Source organism: Lissotriton helveticus, chromosome 5_1 (assembly GCF_964261635.1).
Source record: "Lissotriton helveticus chromosome 5_1, aLisHel1.1, whole genome shotgun sequence".
Lineage (NCBI taxonomy): Eukaryota > Metazoa > Chordata > Amphibia > Caudata > Salamandridae > Lissotriton > Lissotriton helveticus.
Window position 1 is genome coordinate 1,798,964,853 of NC_136065.1, and position 21,464 is coordinate 1,798,986,316.

Below are 21,464 nucleotides of genomic sequence, written 5' to 3' on the forward strand. Positions count from 1 at the left end.
CTAGACTCCTGGCAATCATTACCCACATTGGATCTTCTTGCTTACAGGGGTTTATTCTACAGCAATCGAGACCCATAAGGGAGCACAATGTCGGTGCTGTACTGCCATAGATTATACCCGTAAATATGGCAGAGAGTCTAACAATGGGTTACATAAAGTGTGAATTTCTACAGGTTTAGAATGTCTCTATGGCACAAACTTCTGCACGATTGAAAGATCCTACTCATAAAAAACCTTATCTAATCGAGTCTGCAGCTGTGTTATCCCTAATATCAACAGAAAGAGCAAAAATATAAAACAGCTGTGGAAGTGTTTTGCTTTGTATATCAAAAACCTGCCTCTGTTCACGGTCTGAATTACCCTTGTAGGGATCACAAAGTGGCTTAAAGGGCCCAACAGAAGCCAGTGCAATGCTGTCCTGCAGATTGTGCATGATTCCTAGTATAGACACAAAGTATAGTGATTTTGTCCCTTTTTCCTCGATCTCCTTCTGTAAATCAATGTACCCTCATCAGCAACAATAGGCGGACAGGGGATGCAATGGTGTGCAGTCTGAACACTTAGTCTTTCATCAACTAAATGCAATACATTTGATCGTATTAGCTGAATGCATGTTATTCAAGCCCTACTTGCAAAAATCGAATTCTTTGCATCTGAAAAGGACTTTGCAGCCCACTCACAAGGTGCAGGATGGAGGCCAGGATCTTGTAGACGGTCTGGATCTCCTCAGGCTTGAAACCAATCACCTTCATAGCCTCAGCAGCAGCTTTAAACTCTGTTCCATCATTGATGGAAGACTGCAAAGACAATATGAAAAAACTCAGCAGCGAAATCTACAAACCTCAATGCACAAACCTTGCCAAGATCACTGAACAATACCATCCCAGAAGCTGATTTAACCTGCCCCCTCCACAGACTTAAATAACTAGTTACACTTTGATCACACACACACGCGACAGGCACTTCACCGGACACTATGGACCAGAGACAAAAATGCAGTCCCATTTTCGACAATGAGAGATCTCTATAGAGCAATGTACTGAGTCAGAGAGGAAAAAGGTACTCCAGGATTTAGGATAAGACGAGGCTTTATTGAAACCAGAAAAAGATGATGTGCTAGTATCTGCATAATACAAATGTGTCCTCAGATCAAGAAAGGCAAAGGAGCATGCCTGCAATTATAAAAATATTTACTGCAATCAGGAAAAAGATAAAGGTGTAATGGAACCAGCAAAGGGAAGAGATTTGCAGGAGTCAGAGATAAACAAATGTGTGCTGCATCAGAACAGAAAAGGATAAAGGTGTACTGGAGTCAGGAAAAGAGAAGTGTGCTGCAAACAGGAAACTACAAGTGGGAGCCGGAATAAGGAAAGACACAGATATCTTGAATTAGGGAGGACCCAGAAATCCCTGAATCAAAGAAAAAACTGAGGTGTACGGCAATAAGAGACAAAGACGGTTTGGAATCGAAGAATAGACAGGGGTGCATTTAATCGAGAGGGGGCGGAGGTGTGCTGCAATCAGAGCTCATGAAGATGTGCTGAAATCAGAAAAATAAATATTTTCCAAATTAGCGAGACACCAGTGTGCTGGAATCTAAAACAGAAAAAGGTGTGCTGGAATCAGCGGAGGATACAGGTGACAGCAAATAAAGGAAAGACAATTATGTGATTGAGTGGAGAACAGAAGTGGAATCAGACAAAGGGGAGAAGTTGTGCAGGTTTTAATAAGCGACTAAGCCGGGCAGGTATCAGCTGAGTCCTTGCACTCACCTTGAGTTGGGCACTGCCACGGATATAGTTGTACGTGGAAAGTTCCTTCTGGAGATGGAGGGAGCGCAGAACCTGCTCCGAGCCACCCACGAGCAGCTGTACAAAAAAAAACTAAGGTGTTAAGGAGAGAAGAAAAGTCTGCATGTGGTGTCAGTGTACTCATGTTTCAGGGTGATGGATATTTGTGTTGAATCAAGGGTTAAATGCTGTGTACCACCTCAGAGATGAGGAAAGCGTGTACTGATTCAGAGAGCATAAAGTTGATCGATAGGTGTGCTGAATCAGGACAGTTAGATCTTATGTGCTTATAAAGCCCAATCAGATAATTTAGAGTGTATCATTAACTCTAATAACCTAGTAGATCTGAAGTCATGGATTCTGACCAATAGTAAGATCATGCACTGAAACAGTGCAGCCACTTTTCACTTGGGAAATAATGATCTTACTGAATAATATAGTTCGATCACTCATATTGACCCATAAAAGTGACATTTCGTGCACTCGGCCATTACCAGACGATCTCATGTACTGATTGGATACAGGCATCTCTCATGGAGCCCAACATTACTCCTGCGTTTTTACCCCTTATGTGGCATCTAAGTTGGAATATTGTAACATTCAATGATTAGTCAAGACATACATCAAAGAAGCAGCAACTCACCTGATAGAAGGAATGGAAGCTCCTCTCTCCCGGCTGCTGGATCAGAACTCTGGACTGCAAAAGAAAAGAAGCCATGGTGTTGAAGAATGCTGGTCCCCATACGTGCATCATATAATGTGTCTTTCCACCACACCTACAACATTTTTCTCTTGTTGGTGGCTAAAAAGGTTCTATAAACACCGCCTGTGCATAACATACCGGACCCATACTGGAATTATGCTAAGTCAATCTACCTACGACTGCCACTCTACCTCACTAAGAGGCTCTAAATGGTCCAGAACCAGGCGGCCAGACTAATCCATCAACAACCTAGATGGCAATCTGCCAGACCCCTACTGAAGAAGCTACACTGGCTTCCAATATCTCAAAGGACAGAATTCAAGACGGGATGCTTGGTCCTTAAATCAATACACGGCAAGAGTCCTAAATGTATCAAAACCCTTCTAACTAGGTACACACCTTCCCGTAACCTCCGTACAATGCAACTCCAGCTACTGACCACTCCTACCTCTAAACGGAAACGACACGGTGGACGGCGGTTCGCATACTTGGCCACTAGACTATGGAACGCACTCCCTCTGGAGATACCATCCTGTACAGACCTACTCAAATTCAGGAAATCGCTCAAAACTTGGCTGTTTCTGAGAGCTCACAAATAATCTCCCCCTTCGGTCCCGGTATGTTCCAAGTAGCGCCATGAAACCCCTTGGTGTACGTGCGCTCACCAAGCAACTTATAACGTAACATAACCCATAGTTAACAGCGATCTTGTGTTACTGGTCACCAAGAATGGTAGAGCTCGGAGACAAATCATGCCACTATTCACCAGGCTGGGTGAAGATGCAGATAAAACTTCACGTTGCTTTATGTGTGGTTGTTCAGGACTTCCCATAGGGTGTACCATAGGGTTGGTCCAATGCCTCACTCTTTATTAGTTATGCTGCTCCCCTTACCTCACTCACCTGCTAACATTATGTTGGTGTTTTTTCCCTATGCAGATAACCTGAGTAGTTAACAGCATTGGTGGTGTCATCTCTACTACACAGCATACATTAAAAAAGATTGTCTTTCTGCTACTGTCACATGGATGCAATCCAATTTAGTTTGACTTGGTTCTGGTAAAATGGAGGCAACTGCAGGAGCCCTGCAGACCTCTTGCCAGATTAATTGTGGCCACCTAATATGGGTGCTTCACAACAACCCTGCTGCCATCTGCTTTAACTTTGATTCTTGTATGTATTTTAAAACGTATGTGATTAAAGTTATATCAATACTTTTTTCCCTTTAAGACCCTCCGAAAAAATCTACCTCGTCTTGCATCTTCATTGTGTTAATGCACCATTCAAGCAATCATGTCTGCACACTTGAAGACTGTCACACATTCTTCTTGGGTGTCCCAAAGTGCCCTCTGTCCAGAATGCATTACAGTAAAACATCACCATCAGCTTTCTCCTGAATATCATCAAGTGTACCACCACCTCGTCGCATGGTTATATGTCGTTACCACGAATTCCGTTGCAACGCATGCCTTTTCCACGCATGCGTTACCACGGAATTCGTTTTCCCCTCATCTTCTTTGCCACGTCGTTCTTACGTCATAAAGAGGAAGCGGAAGTTTATTCCGCTTCCTCTCTTATGACACTGTTTTTTTCGGCACGGCGGGATCGTTTTTTTATGGGGGGGGAGACCCCCCCCAACCCCCCTATTTAATCCTTCGTTTTTTTTTTTCGTGGTAAATACGATCGTTGAAGGCATACGCGTTGGAAAGACGTTTACGTGGTAAGTGCCTCGTTGTAAACGTTACGCGTAGTACTGCCTTCGTTGTTAATGATGTTTCCCTCGTCGCATCTGCCATGCTCACAATCGCCAAGCGCACCACCTCCACATGACTGCATTTTACCATAGGACATTAACAACATCGTTTCTGCTTTTCCTATATGATTGTTTCACCAGGCGCCACCCGCTCTTCCACGGCCTACATTTTGGTGGTGCCCATAAATACGCTGGTGAGGACTAGCAGACTGACCCTTGTCTGTTCTCACTGCTAATGCATGGAAAGCACTTCTTTCAACCAGCGTTCCATTCAAAACCATCTTTTCTTGAAAAATATCAACGCCTGACACTAGCTACTGCATATTGATTCTCTTATTTCTACTCTGTCTCCATTTTCTCTTCCTCATCTTCCACTTTGCTATTTTCCATTCTTTTTCTTCTGGGGCTAGCATCAGCGTGCCCTGTTCTAGGGTACCAGCGATGATATTAAATATATATATCACAGCTCCAAAAGTCCACCGTGGCGCCTACTGCACTCTCCCTGATGGGTACATTGAATAATGGAGGTGGGTCCATCTAAAAATAAATAGGCTCGTCTGACACATGAGCCTTTTTATTTTTAGATGGACCCACCTCCATTCTTCAATGCACCCGTCAGGAAGAGTGCAGTAGGCGCCAAGGTAGACTTTTGGAGCAATGATTGAATAGCGCTGAAGCACCACCGCATGGGCACCCAAGGCACCAGCGTCGATGGTTTCGCCAGACATACAGACCGGAGGGGATTTGGATATCTACCTCCCCTGCGCTCTGTGCCACGGAGCCCAAGGTCTGACGGAGGAGCCTCTCAATCAGAGTCATCATACAACAAAGAGTGAGGTACCTGGGTACATTTTGCAGCGACGAAGGGAGGTACACAAGTTATGAACTGTGCACTATGGGAAGGCCTATTATCAAGTATCGGGACTTTGTAATCCATCATTATTCCCGTTGCACCTGGTAAAATCCCCCGTATGAACAATGAGGGGTAAAAAGACATTGTCAAGGGACTGACCAATCCCCTCCCTCCTTTAATCTGCGGTATCCAATGAGAAGTGATCTAGCAAGTTAAAACGGTACCGACGCTGACACATTATGTGCATTGCATATGAGAGCAGATGGAGGCAGAACGCTGAAACGCATCCTCGCACGCAAATAAATCATTGAAGTAACCCCGTGAGTGCAGAGTGTTTCTGACACACGAGCCTTATATATAACTGTAACGGCACAGAAGAACCTGGGCCATCTTCGGATGCGAGTTCCAATGCTGGCAGCGAATCTGACAACGAGCAAGTAAGGTCCAGCCGTTTGGGGTTTCGCAAATTCACATTGGCCCAGGAACTGGATGCTGTTCGGCAGGACAGAAAGCAGAGCCTACGTTCACGTGTCCGAAATGCCAGTGCAAACAAAACAACAACCGCAAGCGCAGGGCAAGGCGCCGCAGTTACAAGCAACGAAAACAGCGGCAGCAATCAAGTTCAGAAGAAAAAGAAACACTGGAAGCACCGCTAGATGGCGAGAACACAGATTCCAAAACAGTGATAAACTTGACAGACACCCAATTAACCATGAAAGAACTCGACATCCTGGATTGAGGTCTGTCCTACAGCCCTCCAAATAATTTTGACTATGCGACCACTCGAATAGACTTTTACAAATATGCCAGAAAATTGAAGCTGCGTAAACATTATGCGTCAAAACAACAGATAAAAAACGTTCTGTTGACATCCGATGCTCAGACACTGGCCTTGGCTCCTCCACCACCTACAAGTTCAGATTTATCACAAATAGTTGCCCAGATTGAGGCAGAGTCAACAGTACAGACAGTTTGCATGGACACTGGGATCAACAGAGTAACGGTTGCGACACCTTTCAAACCAAAATCCACTTTTTGCCCCCTCATGTTGAAAGACAACATCGATCTATTCCAGGACAAAATCACCTTGGAACTGAAAAAACGCTTTTCAAAACAAATCAAAGAAGGTAGCAAGAAACACTATCGAGATGCAGCATACCACCAACTGATTAAGAAACTTCAGAGTAATACTAACATCATCATCCACCAATCGGACAAGGGCGGCAACGTGGTGCTGTGGCCCAGGAAACTCTACATGGAAGAAGCTTTGGGCCAACTACAAGATAGGGACTGCTACAAGAGAGTCAACATGGTTGAAGTAAAACAGGCATGGAATGTGATTTATGGTAAACTAATGGCATGGCGCAGCCTCGGTCTCCTGTCTATGGATGAATACAAGTTCCTTAGAACGTTGAACCCTGTCATGCCGGTGGCATACTTCATCCCTAAGGTACACAAAAACAGTAGCAAGCCACCAGGGCGGCCCATTATATCGGCACGCAATGGCATTCTGGAGAACGTAAGTAGATATGTGGACTTCTTTCTCCAAGACTTTGTTAAACAACTGCCTTCTTTCATATTGGACACTGGTGATCTTTTGCAGAAATTGAGGGATGTTGTTTGAAAACCAGGGTATATGTTGATCACATTGGATGTTTCCTCCCTGTATACATCAATCCACCACAGGGATGGACTCAATGCAGTATCACATTTTTTGGGCAATAGGCCATCTTGTCTCAATGACCATACAACAATGGTACTTGAAATGATTGAGTTGTGCCTAAGCAATAATTTCTTCTTGTTTTCTACGCAGGTCTTCCAACAAATGAGAGGGGTGGCTATGGGGGCCTGCTTCTCTCCCAGTTATGCCTGCCTCCATATGGGCTACTGGGAGGAGCAGGTCCTACCACCTCTCTTCACACAAATACTGGCTACCAAAGTCGTCAAGTGGCTCCGCTACATTGACGACCTGCTTATTATCTGGAATGGTAGTGAGGAGGAGGCTTCAGTATTTGTTAATGACCTCAACAATAATTCTCTCAATCTGGGCTTCACTAGCCACATGAGTTGTACCTCCATTTGTTTTTTGGATGTTGAGATTTATATTTACAACTTAGAATTGCGCACCAGACTGTTCAGAAAGCCAACTGCGGGGAATGCGGTGCTCCATGCGTCCAGTCATCACCCGGCACCTCTAATACGCAGCATCCCGTATGGTGAGATGCTGCGTATTAGAAGGATCTGTAGCTCAGACTTGGATTGCAGGCTGGCCCAGAATGATTGTAAAGCCAGATTCCTCAGGCGGGGTTATCGGTTGGAGGTCTCAGACAGTGCAATGAGCCGAGCCAACTCTATGAGAGCTGTATCTCCAGCAACTCCTCCAGCACTCACATCCCCCATGTTGCTTGACGAAACCAGGCTGATCCTGACCTATAGCAGACAACATCAGGCTATTAGGAGAATAGTACGTAGTAATTGGTCGCTAATAGCAAGTGATCAAATCTTAGGAGAACAACTACGCACCCCTCCCAACATCACATTCAGGAAGGCAAGATCCATGCGTGACAGTTTGGTTTCTAGCAGCCCGGAGATTAGAACGTCAGGTGATTGGCTAGCTGGCAGTAAGGGTTTCATTAAGTGCGCTACATGCAAGGCCTGTAAGAATGGCATTAGCAGAAATGAATATTTGATCCCATTTAATGATCAACCAGTGCACATCCAGACTAAGTTAACTTGCAAAACAGAGTACGCGGTGTATGTGCTGGAGTGTCCTTGTGGCCTCCGATATGTAGGCAGCACAAAGCTGCCTGTACACAATAGGATACTCCAGCACCTTAGAGCCATCAACAACGGCGACACTGCGTACCCTGTAGCAAGGCATTTCGAGGAGGTTCACAACAAAAACCTGGAGGGGTTAAAATATTTTGCAATCAACACAGTTCCTCCATTAAGGAGAGGGGGTGACCGTGAGGCACTTCTGCGCAAGCTAGAAACTAGACATATATTACTGTTCGATTGTAAGATCCCTAATGGCATGAATGCCAGTGAAGATATGTATACCTATTTATAAGTATTTTCCTGCTGCTGCTAACTGTATCTAAGTATATTTACTGCATTTATGCCAAGCTGCTACTCTTCTGACGAAATCATTGATCTTTTATAAATCTTTTAAAAAAAGTTTATAATGTAATTAAGTGTGACACTTTTTAAAGTATTTTTTAACACAGGGTTTTTTCTAGCGTGACTAAAGTTTCTTTGCATTTTATATCAAATACATGTTATTTGACTTGATTTGCTATTTTGCACACAGGATGTTAGCCTAGATGGGCTTCGAAGACCCCCTTATGACAATAATTGGTTGGTCAACATGGGCAAAGGGTTCAGTGGGACTATTAACAGTGATTTTAAACGGTTTTAACATGTAATTTACCTTTTGCATGTTTTTAGCTGTTTTTACCTGTTTTACAGCAATTGCTTTTACATGTTTTCACTTTCTGTTACCTGTGTATTCTATTTTGATACAGCTATACAGTAACTGAACTGCCCTATCAATAGGATGCATCTGAGCAGTCAATTTGCATCAAATGTATTTTACAGTTATTTATGTGTACCTACACTCGCATCATTTGTTGTACCAATGCATATGTTGGGGGTTTTGTAGCAGTATGGAGGGAATGACATGAGTCTTTCCTCTATGTCTATGCAAATTTACTAGCACGCTAGCACTTTAAAAGGGTCACCTCACCTGCTCAGCGCTTGTCATGTGATCAAGGCCCTTCGCGGGCTGAAACGCGTTATGGTCGGTGTGGTATTTGGGCTACAATAAAGAATTTTGCACCATCATTGGGTTCGTCTTGTCTATTGCCGAAACTGCTGTCAAGACGTTTTCTGCTATATATATATATATATATATATATATATATATAGATATATATATATATATATATATATATATATATATATATGTATATGTATGTATGTATGTATTGTGCTCAAATTCTTCGCGATATCAAAGAATTACCCACACTCACGGGGTTGCTATTTCCAAGGTTGCTTTTTATTTAACAGACAAGACAGACGCCCTCGCGTTTCGGCACACAGCCTTTCTCGATGTCGATAACCACCAGACACCGGCATGTTTTTAAACAATATCCACACAATCAAGGAAGGACTACTGGCTTGCTGACATTATGCCAGCGCCATCTTAGAGTGGTATATTATTTACAAGGGTGTAATCACCTTCTATGCATATTGTAATTTAAACAAACATGTAAACCACTCCTTATGCAAGTAAATTCAAACTGTGAACTGAAAATGTACATATTTTTTAACCATTTCACACATACAATTTTTGTATTCAAGTCGAATTACATTACAAACAAACAAAATTGAGCCATGGATCGGCCATTATCCTCCCTTAGATGTTATTCAGGTCTGTTTTTCAAATTAAATCAACCATTAACAGTTCCTAGTCTATATGCATTTTTATACTATTTCATCAAATGTCAATTTCATACTTCATTTTTGCATATCTTAATTCATTAGTCAAGTTCATGTTTTTCGGTCAGCGGGCACACCAAGGCTTTTCTCATAACTATAAATCAGAAATATGAGAAGTTGTAAATCAGTCAAAAACCAAAAACCAAATCAAGAGTGCTAATTCATCCAAAACAATCCTGAACCCCTTACATATCTATCTACATATATACATACATATGCATATATACAAACATATCTAAACAGTTAAAGATGTCATCAACGCATCTTTGCGGTTCAATTGTAAGTTGTTACCATTTCTTCATGTACCAATATGAACCATCAGGTCTTCGCCACTGTTCATACCCCACGGTGTTTTCGTATGAAGGTCAATAATATACCTAGATTCAAGCCTACGAAGTTTTTTAAGTCTATCCCCTCCTCTGATATTGTCAGGGACCGAATCTAACCCATAACACAACAACTGGTTCCGATCACTTTGAGGTTTTTCCGCAAAATGTCTTGCGACCGGATAGGCTTGGTTCACCTTGTCTATCGCCCTCATGTGCTCCAATACTCAGATTTTAAATGGGTGCACCGTGCTGCCTATATACTGCAGCCCACATGGGCAGACAAGACAGTACACCACATACGGTGTACTACAAGTAATAAACTTGCCGATTTTCTTGACCATACCAGTGTCTTGAATGGTATATGTAGGCGCCCTTTTGCTGTTGCAACACGCTTTACATTTATGACGGGAAGAAACCTTTCATGCTTTTCAAGGTGTTAGACTTGGGAGGTATTTTCTCCAAGTGGCTCTGTACCAATTGGTCCCGAATGGACCTAGCCTTTTTAAATGTGACCAATGGATAATTGGGGACATCCTCACCTATGACATTATCTGCCTTTAAGATATGCCAGTTTCTTCTCAGCATTTGTTTTAGGTGATTAGCCTCCGCTGAGTATGGGGTAATTAATCGAAATTTACCTCCTTCAGTTCTTTTGCCCTTGCTATGTTCCAGTAAACTATCCCTGGTCATGGCTTTCACTTTGCAAAGCGTTTTGTTGAGGGTGATGGGATTGTAACCTCTTACAATGAATCTGGCTACACTGTCAGTGGCTGCTGTATCAAAATCACAATCGCGTGTGCAATTTCTCCTGAGTCTAAGCAACTCCCCGTAAGGGATACTTTGCACTAGTTTGGGGGAGTGACTGCTTGTTGCATATAGTATCGAATTCCCAGCAGTGGCTTTTCGATATAATGAAGTTTCAATCTTACCCCCAACAACTTGCACTCTTAGGTCCAAGTAGTCCACTGAAGTTGGGCTGATTGTTCCCGTAAAGTGCAAGTTGTGATCATTTTCATTCAGGTGTGCGATATAATGAAGTGCAGTCTCTTCTGTACCCTGCCAAATGATAAATAAATCATCGATATATCGATGCCATTTTACCACTGAGCCACTGGATATGTCATCCCTGTAGGTTCTGGGCACCCGCTCCTCTCACCAGCCAACGAACAAGTTCGCATAGCTGGGAGCGAAGCAGGTGCCCATCGCCGTGCCAGACACTTGTTGGTAATAATTTTCTTCTACATACATATATATACTATATATTTATATTTACATACATCACTATCTATTTGCTGCTTGATTTACTACACGTCATAAAATCGGAGTAGCGCTTGCATTGACATATTAAGAACATTGTGGTCTCATTGCACACCCCAACAAATGATAACATTACAACACGTTTCTACCACCATGTGACTTGATTAAAAACAATAACAAGATCCAGTAACAGCAATTAAAAGATGAGAAAACACACTGATCGCTAATAGATATAAAACTGGAATGTCTACAATCCTAAGCGATTTTTTAAAAACATTGTATAGTTAATCAATGACATTAGTCTTAAACTAGCACTACTTTCAGGAGTGTACATAGGTGCCCACAATATTTCTATTATTTAAGAACCTTCAACAAGGCAAAAACTCTTACATACCCTTCTGAAGTCAACAGTGATTTACTTCTAACGATTACCTTGCAGGTTTCTTACAGTTCCGATACCTGATACTATTGTAGAGAAGTCAACCAGATTGTTATGAATGAATGAATAATTAATTTATTTGCACTGGTGGTCAACATTATACATTTTTGATGATGTGTTTTGCTTCTAACATAGCAGATTGCTTTATATAAGAGGTATTTGCAAGTGCTGGGAAATAGTCAGCACTCTATTCAGTATCAGTTAGTTATCTAGTGTGTGGTTTAGTTTCAAGGCTTTATACTTTTGTTTTGAACGAGTTGCCAATAAATTGTATTAGTGTCCCATGACATAAAAAGGTATGTGGCTAATGACTCAGTCACAGGGTTTTTGTTTTCATGAAACACTGATGCCATTTACTGGCCACTTTTCCTAAACTTTACTAGGCAACAGATAGACCATAAGCTAGGCCCTAAATGGCAGTGTAAGTTCCCTCTAACTGAAAATGTTCAACTACAATAGAAGGTGAGTGTAAACTCCATAAATGTTACATCGGAAATCATCCAATGACTCTTATAACTAGGGCACAAGTCCTAAAAAAACAGAAGTGGGGGGACTAACCTAGTTAATCAGTATGCGCGTAGCATTGCCGCGTGTGACATCACGGCGCGTGACATCACGGTGCGTTACATCACAGAAACTGGCAACACAAGAAGTGATATCAGATCTTAAACCCTCAGATATAAGTTTAGCAGGTGTGAGCACATTTCGAGAATACCTGCAAACCCTCCTGATTTAGGCAGAAGATTCACACTATTGTACGCTACATATGAAACAATGTTACCTTTTGTCAGCATTAAGCTTTCTATAGCCATAATGCTTTAAAAGAAATAGTGATATTTAAATTATTACAACACCTCCTCAAGGGTAATAAGCGTATATAAATGCAATTTAATCTGTGCATATACTGGGAAAGATCAGCACATCTGACGCAGGGCTACTACATGAGTATGCTATGTTACAGGCATGACGCACAGCATTTCACTCCAGTAAGAAGCAACCGTTGGACCTTAGAGGTACAGAAAAACAATATTCATAGAAGAAAGTGCCTCACAGTGCATGCTACCCTCTCACAAATGCAAATACCATGGAGCCAGTATCTCTCTCCTCGGTCAAAACACTGCTGCACAACAAATCTGGAATCCAGCGCTGGCATTTATACATAGTAAGCCACAGTGAAGATAATCAAACTCAGCCAGGGTCGGGTAGGTTCAGACGGACACTGGTAGCGTTAAGATCAAAGGTCTGTGCAGGCACCAGCCAGAGTCAATCAATTTGTAAGGTTTCCAACCTTCATGGGTTGTCTGCCACAGTGTCATTGACCGCACTCCATCTTCATCGTCAATAAATCAAAGTGTTCCATAGCAAAATAATTAAGTCACGTTTACAGTAGATGTTAAATGCATGACTAACCTCCATGCAGGTGTGGATCTGGTTCCAACTCTGCGTTTGTGGCCCAGATCCCCACATGTGCCAATTACAAAACATTCTTTCTTAATTTAAGGAGCGCTACCAGTTGTTTAACCTGGTGTAACAGACCATCACAATTCAACTCTCTTGAAATTTAACACAGGGTGTGAACTTCAGGCCCAAACTCCTCATGATCGGCCAACCATTCATAACCGATGACCTGACTTTTTTAAAAGTTGCATCTTCTGCCAAAACATTCCACCACTCTTCTTCACATAAGTCTCGAACAATGATAGCAGAAAGACGACTAGCCATACACACCGTCAGCTCGTTGTCATGCGCGTAGCCAAACTCTCAAGATAGAAAGTCAGCTATCATATTTTTTTCTAAGGACATATTTAATGTTGTAGTTCTATTTCTGTAGGTAAACTTGCCATATGGCTATTCTCAGTATGGCTTTTACATGCCCTATAGTGCTTAACAAATACAGTTTTTGATCAGTGAGTAATGTTAATGGTACGCACCAAAGATATGTCCTGTGATACTGTGCATTCCACCACAATGCCAACACCTCCTTTCAATTGCTGAGTATGTAGTTTCTGTACCACGGTGTGCTCTAGAAGCGTAAGCCACCACTTTGTCCAATCCTTCACAGCTCTTTTGGAGGAGCACATCTCCTAATCCAGCATTACTCCGTTATAATAATGCTATCATCCCGTGTACCGCAAGGGTGGCTCCTCCACTAGGGCAGAGGTGCGTCGTCCTACTGCTTTCTCGCAGTGTGAGAAGCAAAAACATAAAATGGCAATAACTACCATTTTATGTTTCTGCTTCTCGCACTGCGAGAAAGCAGAAGGGTTTGGTTGGGGGTGGGCGGGCGGGTCTGCTCTAGTGCAGGGGAGGAGTGGAAGCCCATGTGATTAGCCACACCTTCCTCAGGGCACTAGGGTGTCGTATTCCATATTGAAAACTAAGTTTCGATACGTACGGCGAGTTGGTCACTACTTATAGCAAGATATTTCCACTTACTCTGATCAGAGGCTAGATCTTTTCTTTTCTATTTTTTGTAGGTTCTTTGTTCCCCTGGTATTCTGCCTGTATTGTATTTCAGGGGCCCTCTCTTTATTTGTCTAGTCTGCCCTTTTAAGAACTTATGTCTTTCTAGAACAACATTTCTGAATGGAAAAAAAGCCTTTTGTTTAACATTTTCAATACTGAGTCATATTCATCCAGCATTTCAATAACCACGAGGTCGCCCCAGCCTCTCCCCCATATGGCTCGAACACCTCTTTCCACTTTTTCTAATCTAATGGAGGGCTACCCGGCACTGTCAAGATTGAGGACAGAGCAGATATGTCTTCTATAACCTTTGTAAGGTAGTGGCGAATGTATGAATACAAAAGGGGATGATGGACGGAGCATTTGAACAAATCAAAGACTCACCCCCAGTCAACTGATCTGGGTTTAATCCATCACCATTCTTTAGTTCACTCAGCCACCCCAGTTCAGACAAAGCTATATGCAAATCAGTCTGACCCTGTGCCTTGTGGGAACAGTCCAGCCCGAACTGCCAAGCCATGTCTTCCCTGGACCGGAAACAAGCATCCTGGGACCGGTTTCGGATTCATAATCCTCATCAGCCAGGCTATCTTGAATCCAGTGGCCAAGTGAACAAGGGACTCACGTCTGAGCATACCCTGCCACACTTAGGGCGAACAAAGCGATACAAAAGGGGATGATGGACGGAGCATTTGAACAAATCAAAGACTCACCCCCAGTCAACTGATCTGGGTTTAATCCATCACCATTCTTTAGTTCACTCAGCCACCCCAGTTCAGACAAAGCTATATGCAAATCAGTCTGACCCTGTGCCTTGTGGGAACAGTCCAGCCCGAACTGCCAAGCCATGTCTTCCCTGGACCGGAAACAAGCATCCTGGGACCGGTTTCGAATGTATGAATAAACATGCTTACCACAGCTGTAGACAAATTAGTGCGACAAGCATTGTTGATAAATTGTTGATTTTAAAGAATAATGTCAGTTGAGTTCCATAAATCCCGGTTCCTCGTGGCATTACTTACCGACAGGAAGTCAGGCAATAAAATGGCATATACACTGGATGTAACATCACATCAGACATCAATGTTACACATTGGCGCACCAGCAGCACCTGACTTGGGTCCCCAATGCACAGACAGGCCAAATCCAGACTTTGCGAAGGAAAGGGGCTGAGCTCAATGCAGCAACCATATAGCAGTGTGGTAGTTCACAGCAGTTCAAGGAGGTAATGAGACTTAGCTGATGACTACCAAAAACTGCAGAAATGATGAGGGGGGTAAACAGGCTCTGATGGTGGAAAGTTGGTGGACGGAACAAAACATTGTATCAGCGAAGAGAAGGACTGAGCAGAGCCAATGACAAGTGAGTAACAGGAGGCTTCAATGGGAGCAACCAGCAACATCTCACCTAGCTGCTGGCAATGGAATGGTGATGCATGAATTGAACATTCCAATTAGCAATGACAGAAGTCCTGCCATTAAACCCACAGAGAGTCAACACAAGGAATGCCAGATGAGGATGCCCAGGGGTTTGCAAATTACTCACTACAAACAAAAAGACGTTCTGAAAGAGTCTAATGGCAAATTTTCGCATCTTACATTTTAAGTCAGTGATCAACTACTGTCCTTAACTAATTGTACACAAGCAGGGTCATTTTAAGTGAATTCTATGTAACCTATTTTTCCTTTTTATTTTTGTGATGCAGCCGTTTTTAGGTCGAGCCTAGAGCAGTGCATGCGCTGCTTGCTTGACTTTTAGTAAGGGGCTTTTCCTGGCCTAAAGCTTTCGTGCATGTGCACGTGAATGCGCGCAGCCGCCATCTGCCTTGTTCTAATGGCTACTCTGCTCACACTCCCCCCCCCCTCCCTTCTCCCCATCCCTCCTAGTCAGCTTTATTCAGGTTCCTCTGCTTGCACTACCCCCACCCATCTCCCCCCACCATTCTTGTCACCTCCGCTTGTTTTTCTTTCAGCGCAGGTTTGTATTTGCCCTTCAAAGCAAAGACTCGTCTACTGAGAGCAAGGCAACAACGACTACCGATTACAAATGACAGTCACCCATTGCCCGAGCTGTGAACGCCCGCTACCGGTCTTGTAAAAGTTTTTTCCTTAAAGCGTACAAACTGTGCTGTAAATGCCCCCTCTGGCATACACTTGTTTGAAATCCCAGTGACCTTTTTATGACGGTGCGGTATAATTGACCTCTGTATCCACCGTTGTACAACAATTGTCTATTCAGAAATATTTTTAATTTGTGTTTTCAAACCTGGCGCCCCTTTGCTCTAATTCATCATAACTTTCCAGCTTTTTCAGTCTCCATTTTCTCAGGTGCAAATGTCCCCTCCCTGCTTTTTCACGTATTTCCACAGTGATCTCCTTCATCACTTTGATGCGCTTTCATTCAGTCCTATGCTCAGTGTCTTTTGTCTGCTCAGTTTCAGTATACGTACTTTCTCGTTAAGCCACTCCAGATGCTGCTTCGGTATCATTACTAAGTGCTATTTCATGGTCCCCCATCTACTCTTTATTTGAAGACGTTGTTCGCTTTTTTTCATGTCACTCTTCTGCTTGCTTTTTAACAACGAGGGGAACAGAGGAAGGACGATATTTAATGGGGTCCAGTGTACATGTCCTAATCTAGAGCATACAGAAGGATACAAAGTTCCCCGGGGAGTACTACAGTGTGGAGAAGAGAGTGGATGTAAAAAGTCAAGGAACTGGGAGAGTTCCCTTGTCGGAACTAGAGAGCCTCACACACCCAGAGCGTTAGGTGTGAAACACACCCTGACTGAAGGATGTCCAGTATCATCATCGGCTCACTGCTCCTCGTCAGACCGGCACTGCAATGTCTGACGGAGTGCCAAAAGGCACTCTTTTGGCGGAGTTCTTTTGTTCCTTGCCGATGGTGAGTGTGAGTGAGGATGAAAGAAAGTGTAGTCGGTGCAAAGTGAGTGAATATTAAAAAGGGTAATCAGTCCACAATGGGTTTTATTGACGTGGTTGATTCCCTAATTAAAAGGGGTGGGAGGGGAGCTAGAAACTGTGGAGGTATACAGAAAACTAACTCAACCCCCTGGTGTGGTCAACATGTTTCTCGCCATGTTCGCCATGTTTGTACCCGACCCAGAGAGGTTGTATTTGCTTTTTACTACGTGATTGAGCACTTAATCATTTGTTTTCTTGTGTAGTACTTTGTTTAGGTCCTGATGAATCGCCGGTTGGCGAGAAACATGTTGACCACACCAGGGGGTTGAGTTAGTTTTCTGTATACCTCCACAGTTTCTAGCTCCCCTCCCACCCCTTTTAATTAGGGAATCAACCACGTCAATAAAACCCATTGTGGACTGATTACCCTTTTTAATATTCACTCACTTTGCACCGACTACACTTTCTTTCATCCTCACTCACACTCACCATCGGCAAGGAACAAAAGAACTCCGCCAAAAGAGTGCCTTTTGGCACTCCGTCAGACATTGCAGTGCCGGTCTGACGAGGAGCAGTGAGCCGATGATGATATTGGACATCCTTCAGTCAGGGTGTGTTTCACACCTAACGCTCTGGGTGTGTGAGGCTCTCTAGTTCCGACAAGGGAACTCTCCCAGTTCCTTGACTTTTTACATCCACTCTCTTCTCCACACTGTAGTACTCCCCGGGGAACTTTGTATCCTTCTGTATACTCTTCTGCTTGCTCTCTTACTTTCACATGCAAAGTATTTCATTCAGTACCTGGGACTAGTATGGTAATGTGTGCTATGTGAAACAATACTTTTGCTTTCAGCCAATGTTATTTTTAAATTGCGGACAACTTGCACCCCCCCCCTCCCGCCAGCCCATCCAACAACGTTCTATGAAAACCTTAATGGTTACAAAATAGACACTAACAGCAAACAAGCATTGGCACAGCCAATAGGTCTCGCTTTGGGACCTTATAAGTATTTAGTTCTGCAGCACAATATCCTTGGTGCAACAACATCAACTGTTGCATGGCTAAACACTTATAAGGTCCCAAAGGAGAGACCTATTGGCTATGCCAATGCTTGTTCTTCTTCTGCTACTGGGTTTGTTGTGGTATAATTACTGCTCCATGCTTTGAATATATTTGTCCTGGCATTCTTCTTTCCACGAATGAAGTCCTAAGACACAGATGAATATCTGACACACCTGCCTCAGCACAGTTTGCATCACAAAATTCAAGTCATGGAACTTACACTGTTCCTAGGTAAAATCTATGTCTAAGAGAGGAAAGTTTACACAGGCCAGAGTTCATGCTGTGGTGCTATTTCGCATTCTGTTTTGCTGCAAATCTCTTTTTTCCATTAAAATGTAAATGCTGAAACAGAGCACTTGGCATCAGTGTGGCTTCACCACATCCCATTCGATTTTAAATATCCATGCCAAATAATATTATTGGTGCCACCAACACTGCGCATAAACTCCCCATAATGCTAATCACGGGCAATTCAATAATGGCAATTCAATAGAGACAATTACTAGTCCCCATCATACATCTCTCCTCAAATTTTGCCCATAAACGGAGTGTTTCTGGTTCCTCGGTCCATGTCCTGAACGTGTTCCCCATGGACTCACTTTTCACTTGGCCCCTGTAGAATAAAGAGTTTGCCACATGAATGTTGTGCTTGAAATGGACTGCGACAGTTCGGGCACATATTTCTTCAGTGCTGAATAGTAGTGGCTAGAGCGTTTTCCAATATGTATTTATTTAAATGCTTTGCAGAGCTCTAGCTTATGACGGGAACCAAGTTGTAGCACTATTATTGTGATGAATGTAGTACTTAAATTGCCCTGTACATTTTCCCAGCTCAAGAGATCCATGGATGGCTGTGAAGAATAGAAGGTTACTCAGTTGAGTGTTTAACATCGGGTGGTGGTGCATTTTCCAGTGGCCATGTTCCCATTGGATGGGGGAGGACAGTCTCATAGAAATGGCAAGCTTCTTTGAACAGATTTGTTGTACATTTTTTCCTAAAACACTGCCAGGCTAGTGATGTTCACATTATTTACATTGTCTGTGCACAACAAGTTCCAGAGATGAACACTGTGAACCCGGTTTGAGCTCGCTACATGCTTCTAAAAGTTTAACCTGGTTTGTAAAATAAGATTTACGCTGTCAGAACTCAACGCCCAGCAGGATACAATGGGTGTGACTGGCTCTTAAAGGTATTTGGGGCCCAGACACTCCCAAGCTTTGAAGATGGTGTACAGGTTACATTCTATTCTACGGCTGGGAAACTCTGTTCTGATTTACTTAAAGTCTTGCAGCTTCAGTTCGAATGCTCTGTACCTTTGCAAGTGCTTTTTGGGATCCAACTAAGGCAATGTTACAGTAATTGAGACAGAAACACCAAGGGTCTAGTTAGCTCACACATGAGGTGGGGAATCTGGAGCAGACAGAGGATCCTTCTCAGAAGCGTGAGATGAAAGGCGGTATTCTTCACCACCATTGTAATTTGTTGATCGAAGGGATGATCCTCGTTGATCCTACTCCTAGTTGTTTTACTACTTGGGCATGGCATGGGGCGGCTCCAGGTTCATTTGGCCAAAATAATAGTAGGATATTATTTGGTGAGTTGCAAACTTCTGAGAAGCCAGTGCTCCTCTCCCTTGAGCATACGTGCTGCTCCTGCTTTTGTTATATCAACAAGAGCATCATGGGAACGCTGATCACTGGGTGCATCCCTGACACACAGCCCCACTATTACCAAGGTGCCTGCAGATACAGTGACTAAGAGGTAGAAACCATGTACAGATCAGACATGGCAAAGCATTTCAAAGGAAGACTGCCACAGTACAACAACAACAACAACAAAAACGTTATTGTTTCAGCTAATAAAAGCCATAACAATCTTCCAAAGGACAATTAGTTTCCAAATCATAAAATTATTAAAATGGAATTTCATGTCAAAGTCTACAGTGTTGCTATCATTTCCGCTCTCAATATAAAGTGCATTAAATCCGTTTAAAACCAGTCTGTGAATCACTTTCGTACCTGGAAGATTTAAAAAATGGACGTAGTCATCCAGTTCTTATTAATATATTAATAAAACAATCTTCTATTGCTATCGCTTTCAATCTCAATATAAAGTACATTTTGCAGTTAAAAACCCGTCTGTTAATTACTTTTATAACTAAGGGGATGGATGCTGAATCTACTTAGTCCTCCTGGGAAAGGGTCTTAGCATTTGAGAATGGCCATAATCGCTATTTCATCAGTGGATCAGAGGCGTGTTTCTCCTTGGTCTGTAATGGCTTTTCATAAAATGTCAGAAATGTCATCATCTTACAGTTCAAATAGGGATCTATTGGGTCCAAGCCTTTAATCATTGCCTGTCTACAAGACAGAATGCTTCTATCGTTAAAAGCTTTTTTCAATAACACCCGAATTGTTTTTAAAGAGGGGCCTAAGCAGATCAGATGAATACACTCTTGCTACACATTGCATCACATAAGTTACATGACATGGAACCATTATACTTCCATTTTGGCTGATCAGTTAAACTTGGTAAAACTCCATAGCTTGCGGCCATGAATTTTTATTTCAAATTAAATGAGTATATTGTGTGTAGATATTCTGCTGGACGAGCTGTTGTGTAGGATTGCAGGTCATCCAGGCATGAGACTGCTTGGCTAATTTACTTGTTTTGTCTTCTAGCAGTGAATAAGATTTGGCCATTTTGTTTATCACCCCAAGGAAGACAGAAAAAGAGGCATTCTGCGCCCGGAGTTCTGTTGTCTTTGTTTCCTCCAGAGCTGTATTTAGCAATTTGCCATAACTTGAATGTGGATCTTCTTCCTGGGCCCACCGCAAGGCCTCATCTAAGTCATTGGCTCGCTTTAACCAGATTTTATACCAGCTTTTAATAGTAGCAGATCTTCTCCCAATCTCTTGTTGAGTAAAACCAAATTCCAATCTCACCTGTGCTGGGGATGAATTCTGAGGTAACAACTTTTTTTGTACGTTTTATTTATAGATTGTCTAAACGTTTTGCATCTTTACCATTTAGGACGTTGCTTGCATAAGCCACTGGCAGCAGTAATTTGGCACCCATAACTGCAAGCAGCGGCTTGAAATATGGGGCCCTCAACTTTTTTAAAGGGCACAGAATGTGTAGATTAGGCATTTCCTTTTTTTTGCGACATGGTTTATGATATTTAAAGTTTAGTCACTCATCTAAGTACAGCCCCAGATTTTTGTAGTTATTGATCACCCCTAAAGCTGTTTCTCCCAGCTTAATAGGGTGTTGATGTCCAAGCCGGTTCCCAACAGTCATGTTTTTTTTTATGAAGTTGATTTCTAAGGCATTGTCCTTGGCAAATGTTGATAATTCATTTCCACAGTATTTAGTAGCAGGTCATCT

The 21,464-nt window shown here is 42.7% G+C and overlaps 1 protein-coding gene across 1 annotated transcript in view; it reads right to left on the reverse strand.

Moving 5' to 3' along the window:
• The window catches only part of MYO1D (myosin ID), a 620,564-nt gene that overhangs the window by 362,241 nt on the left and 236,859 nt on the right, over window positions 1–21,464 (reverse strand). Inside the window, exons 5-7 of the mRNA XM_078645112.1 lie at window positions 2,434–2,487; window positions 1,773–1,868; window positions 681–797 (exon numbers count right to left, since the gene is read on the reverse strand). Coding sequence (XP_078501238.1) covers window positions 681–797; window positions 1,773–1,868; window positions 2,434–2,487 — 267 coding nt within the window. The remainder of the gene's footprint in view (window positions 1–680; window positions 798–1,772; window positions 1,869–2,433; window positions 2,488–21,464) is intronic.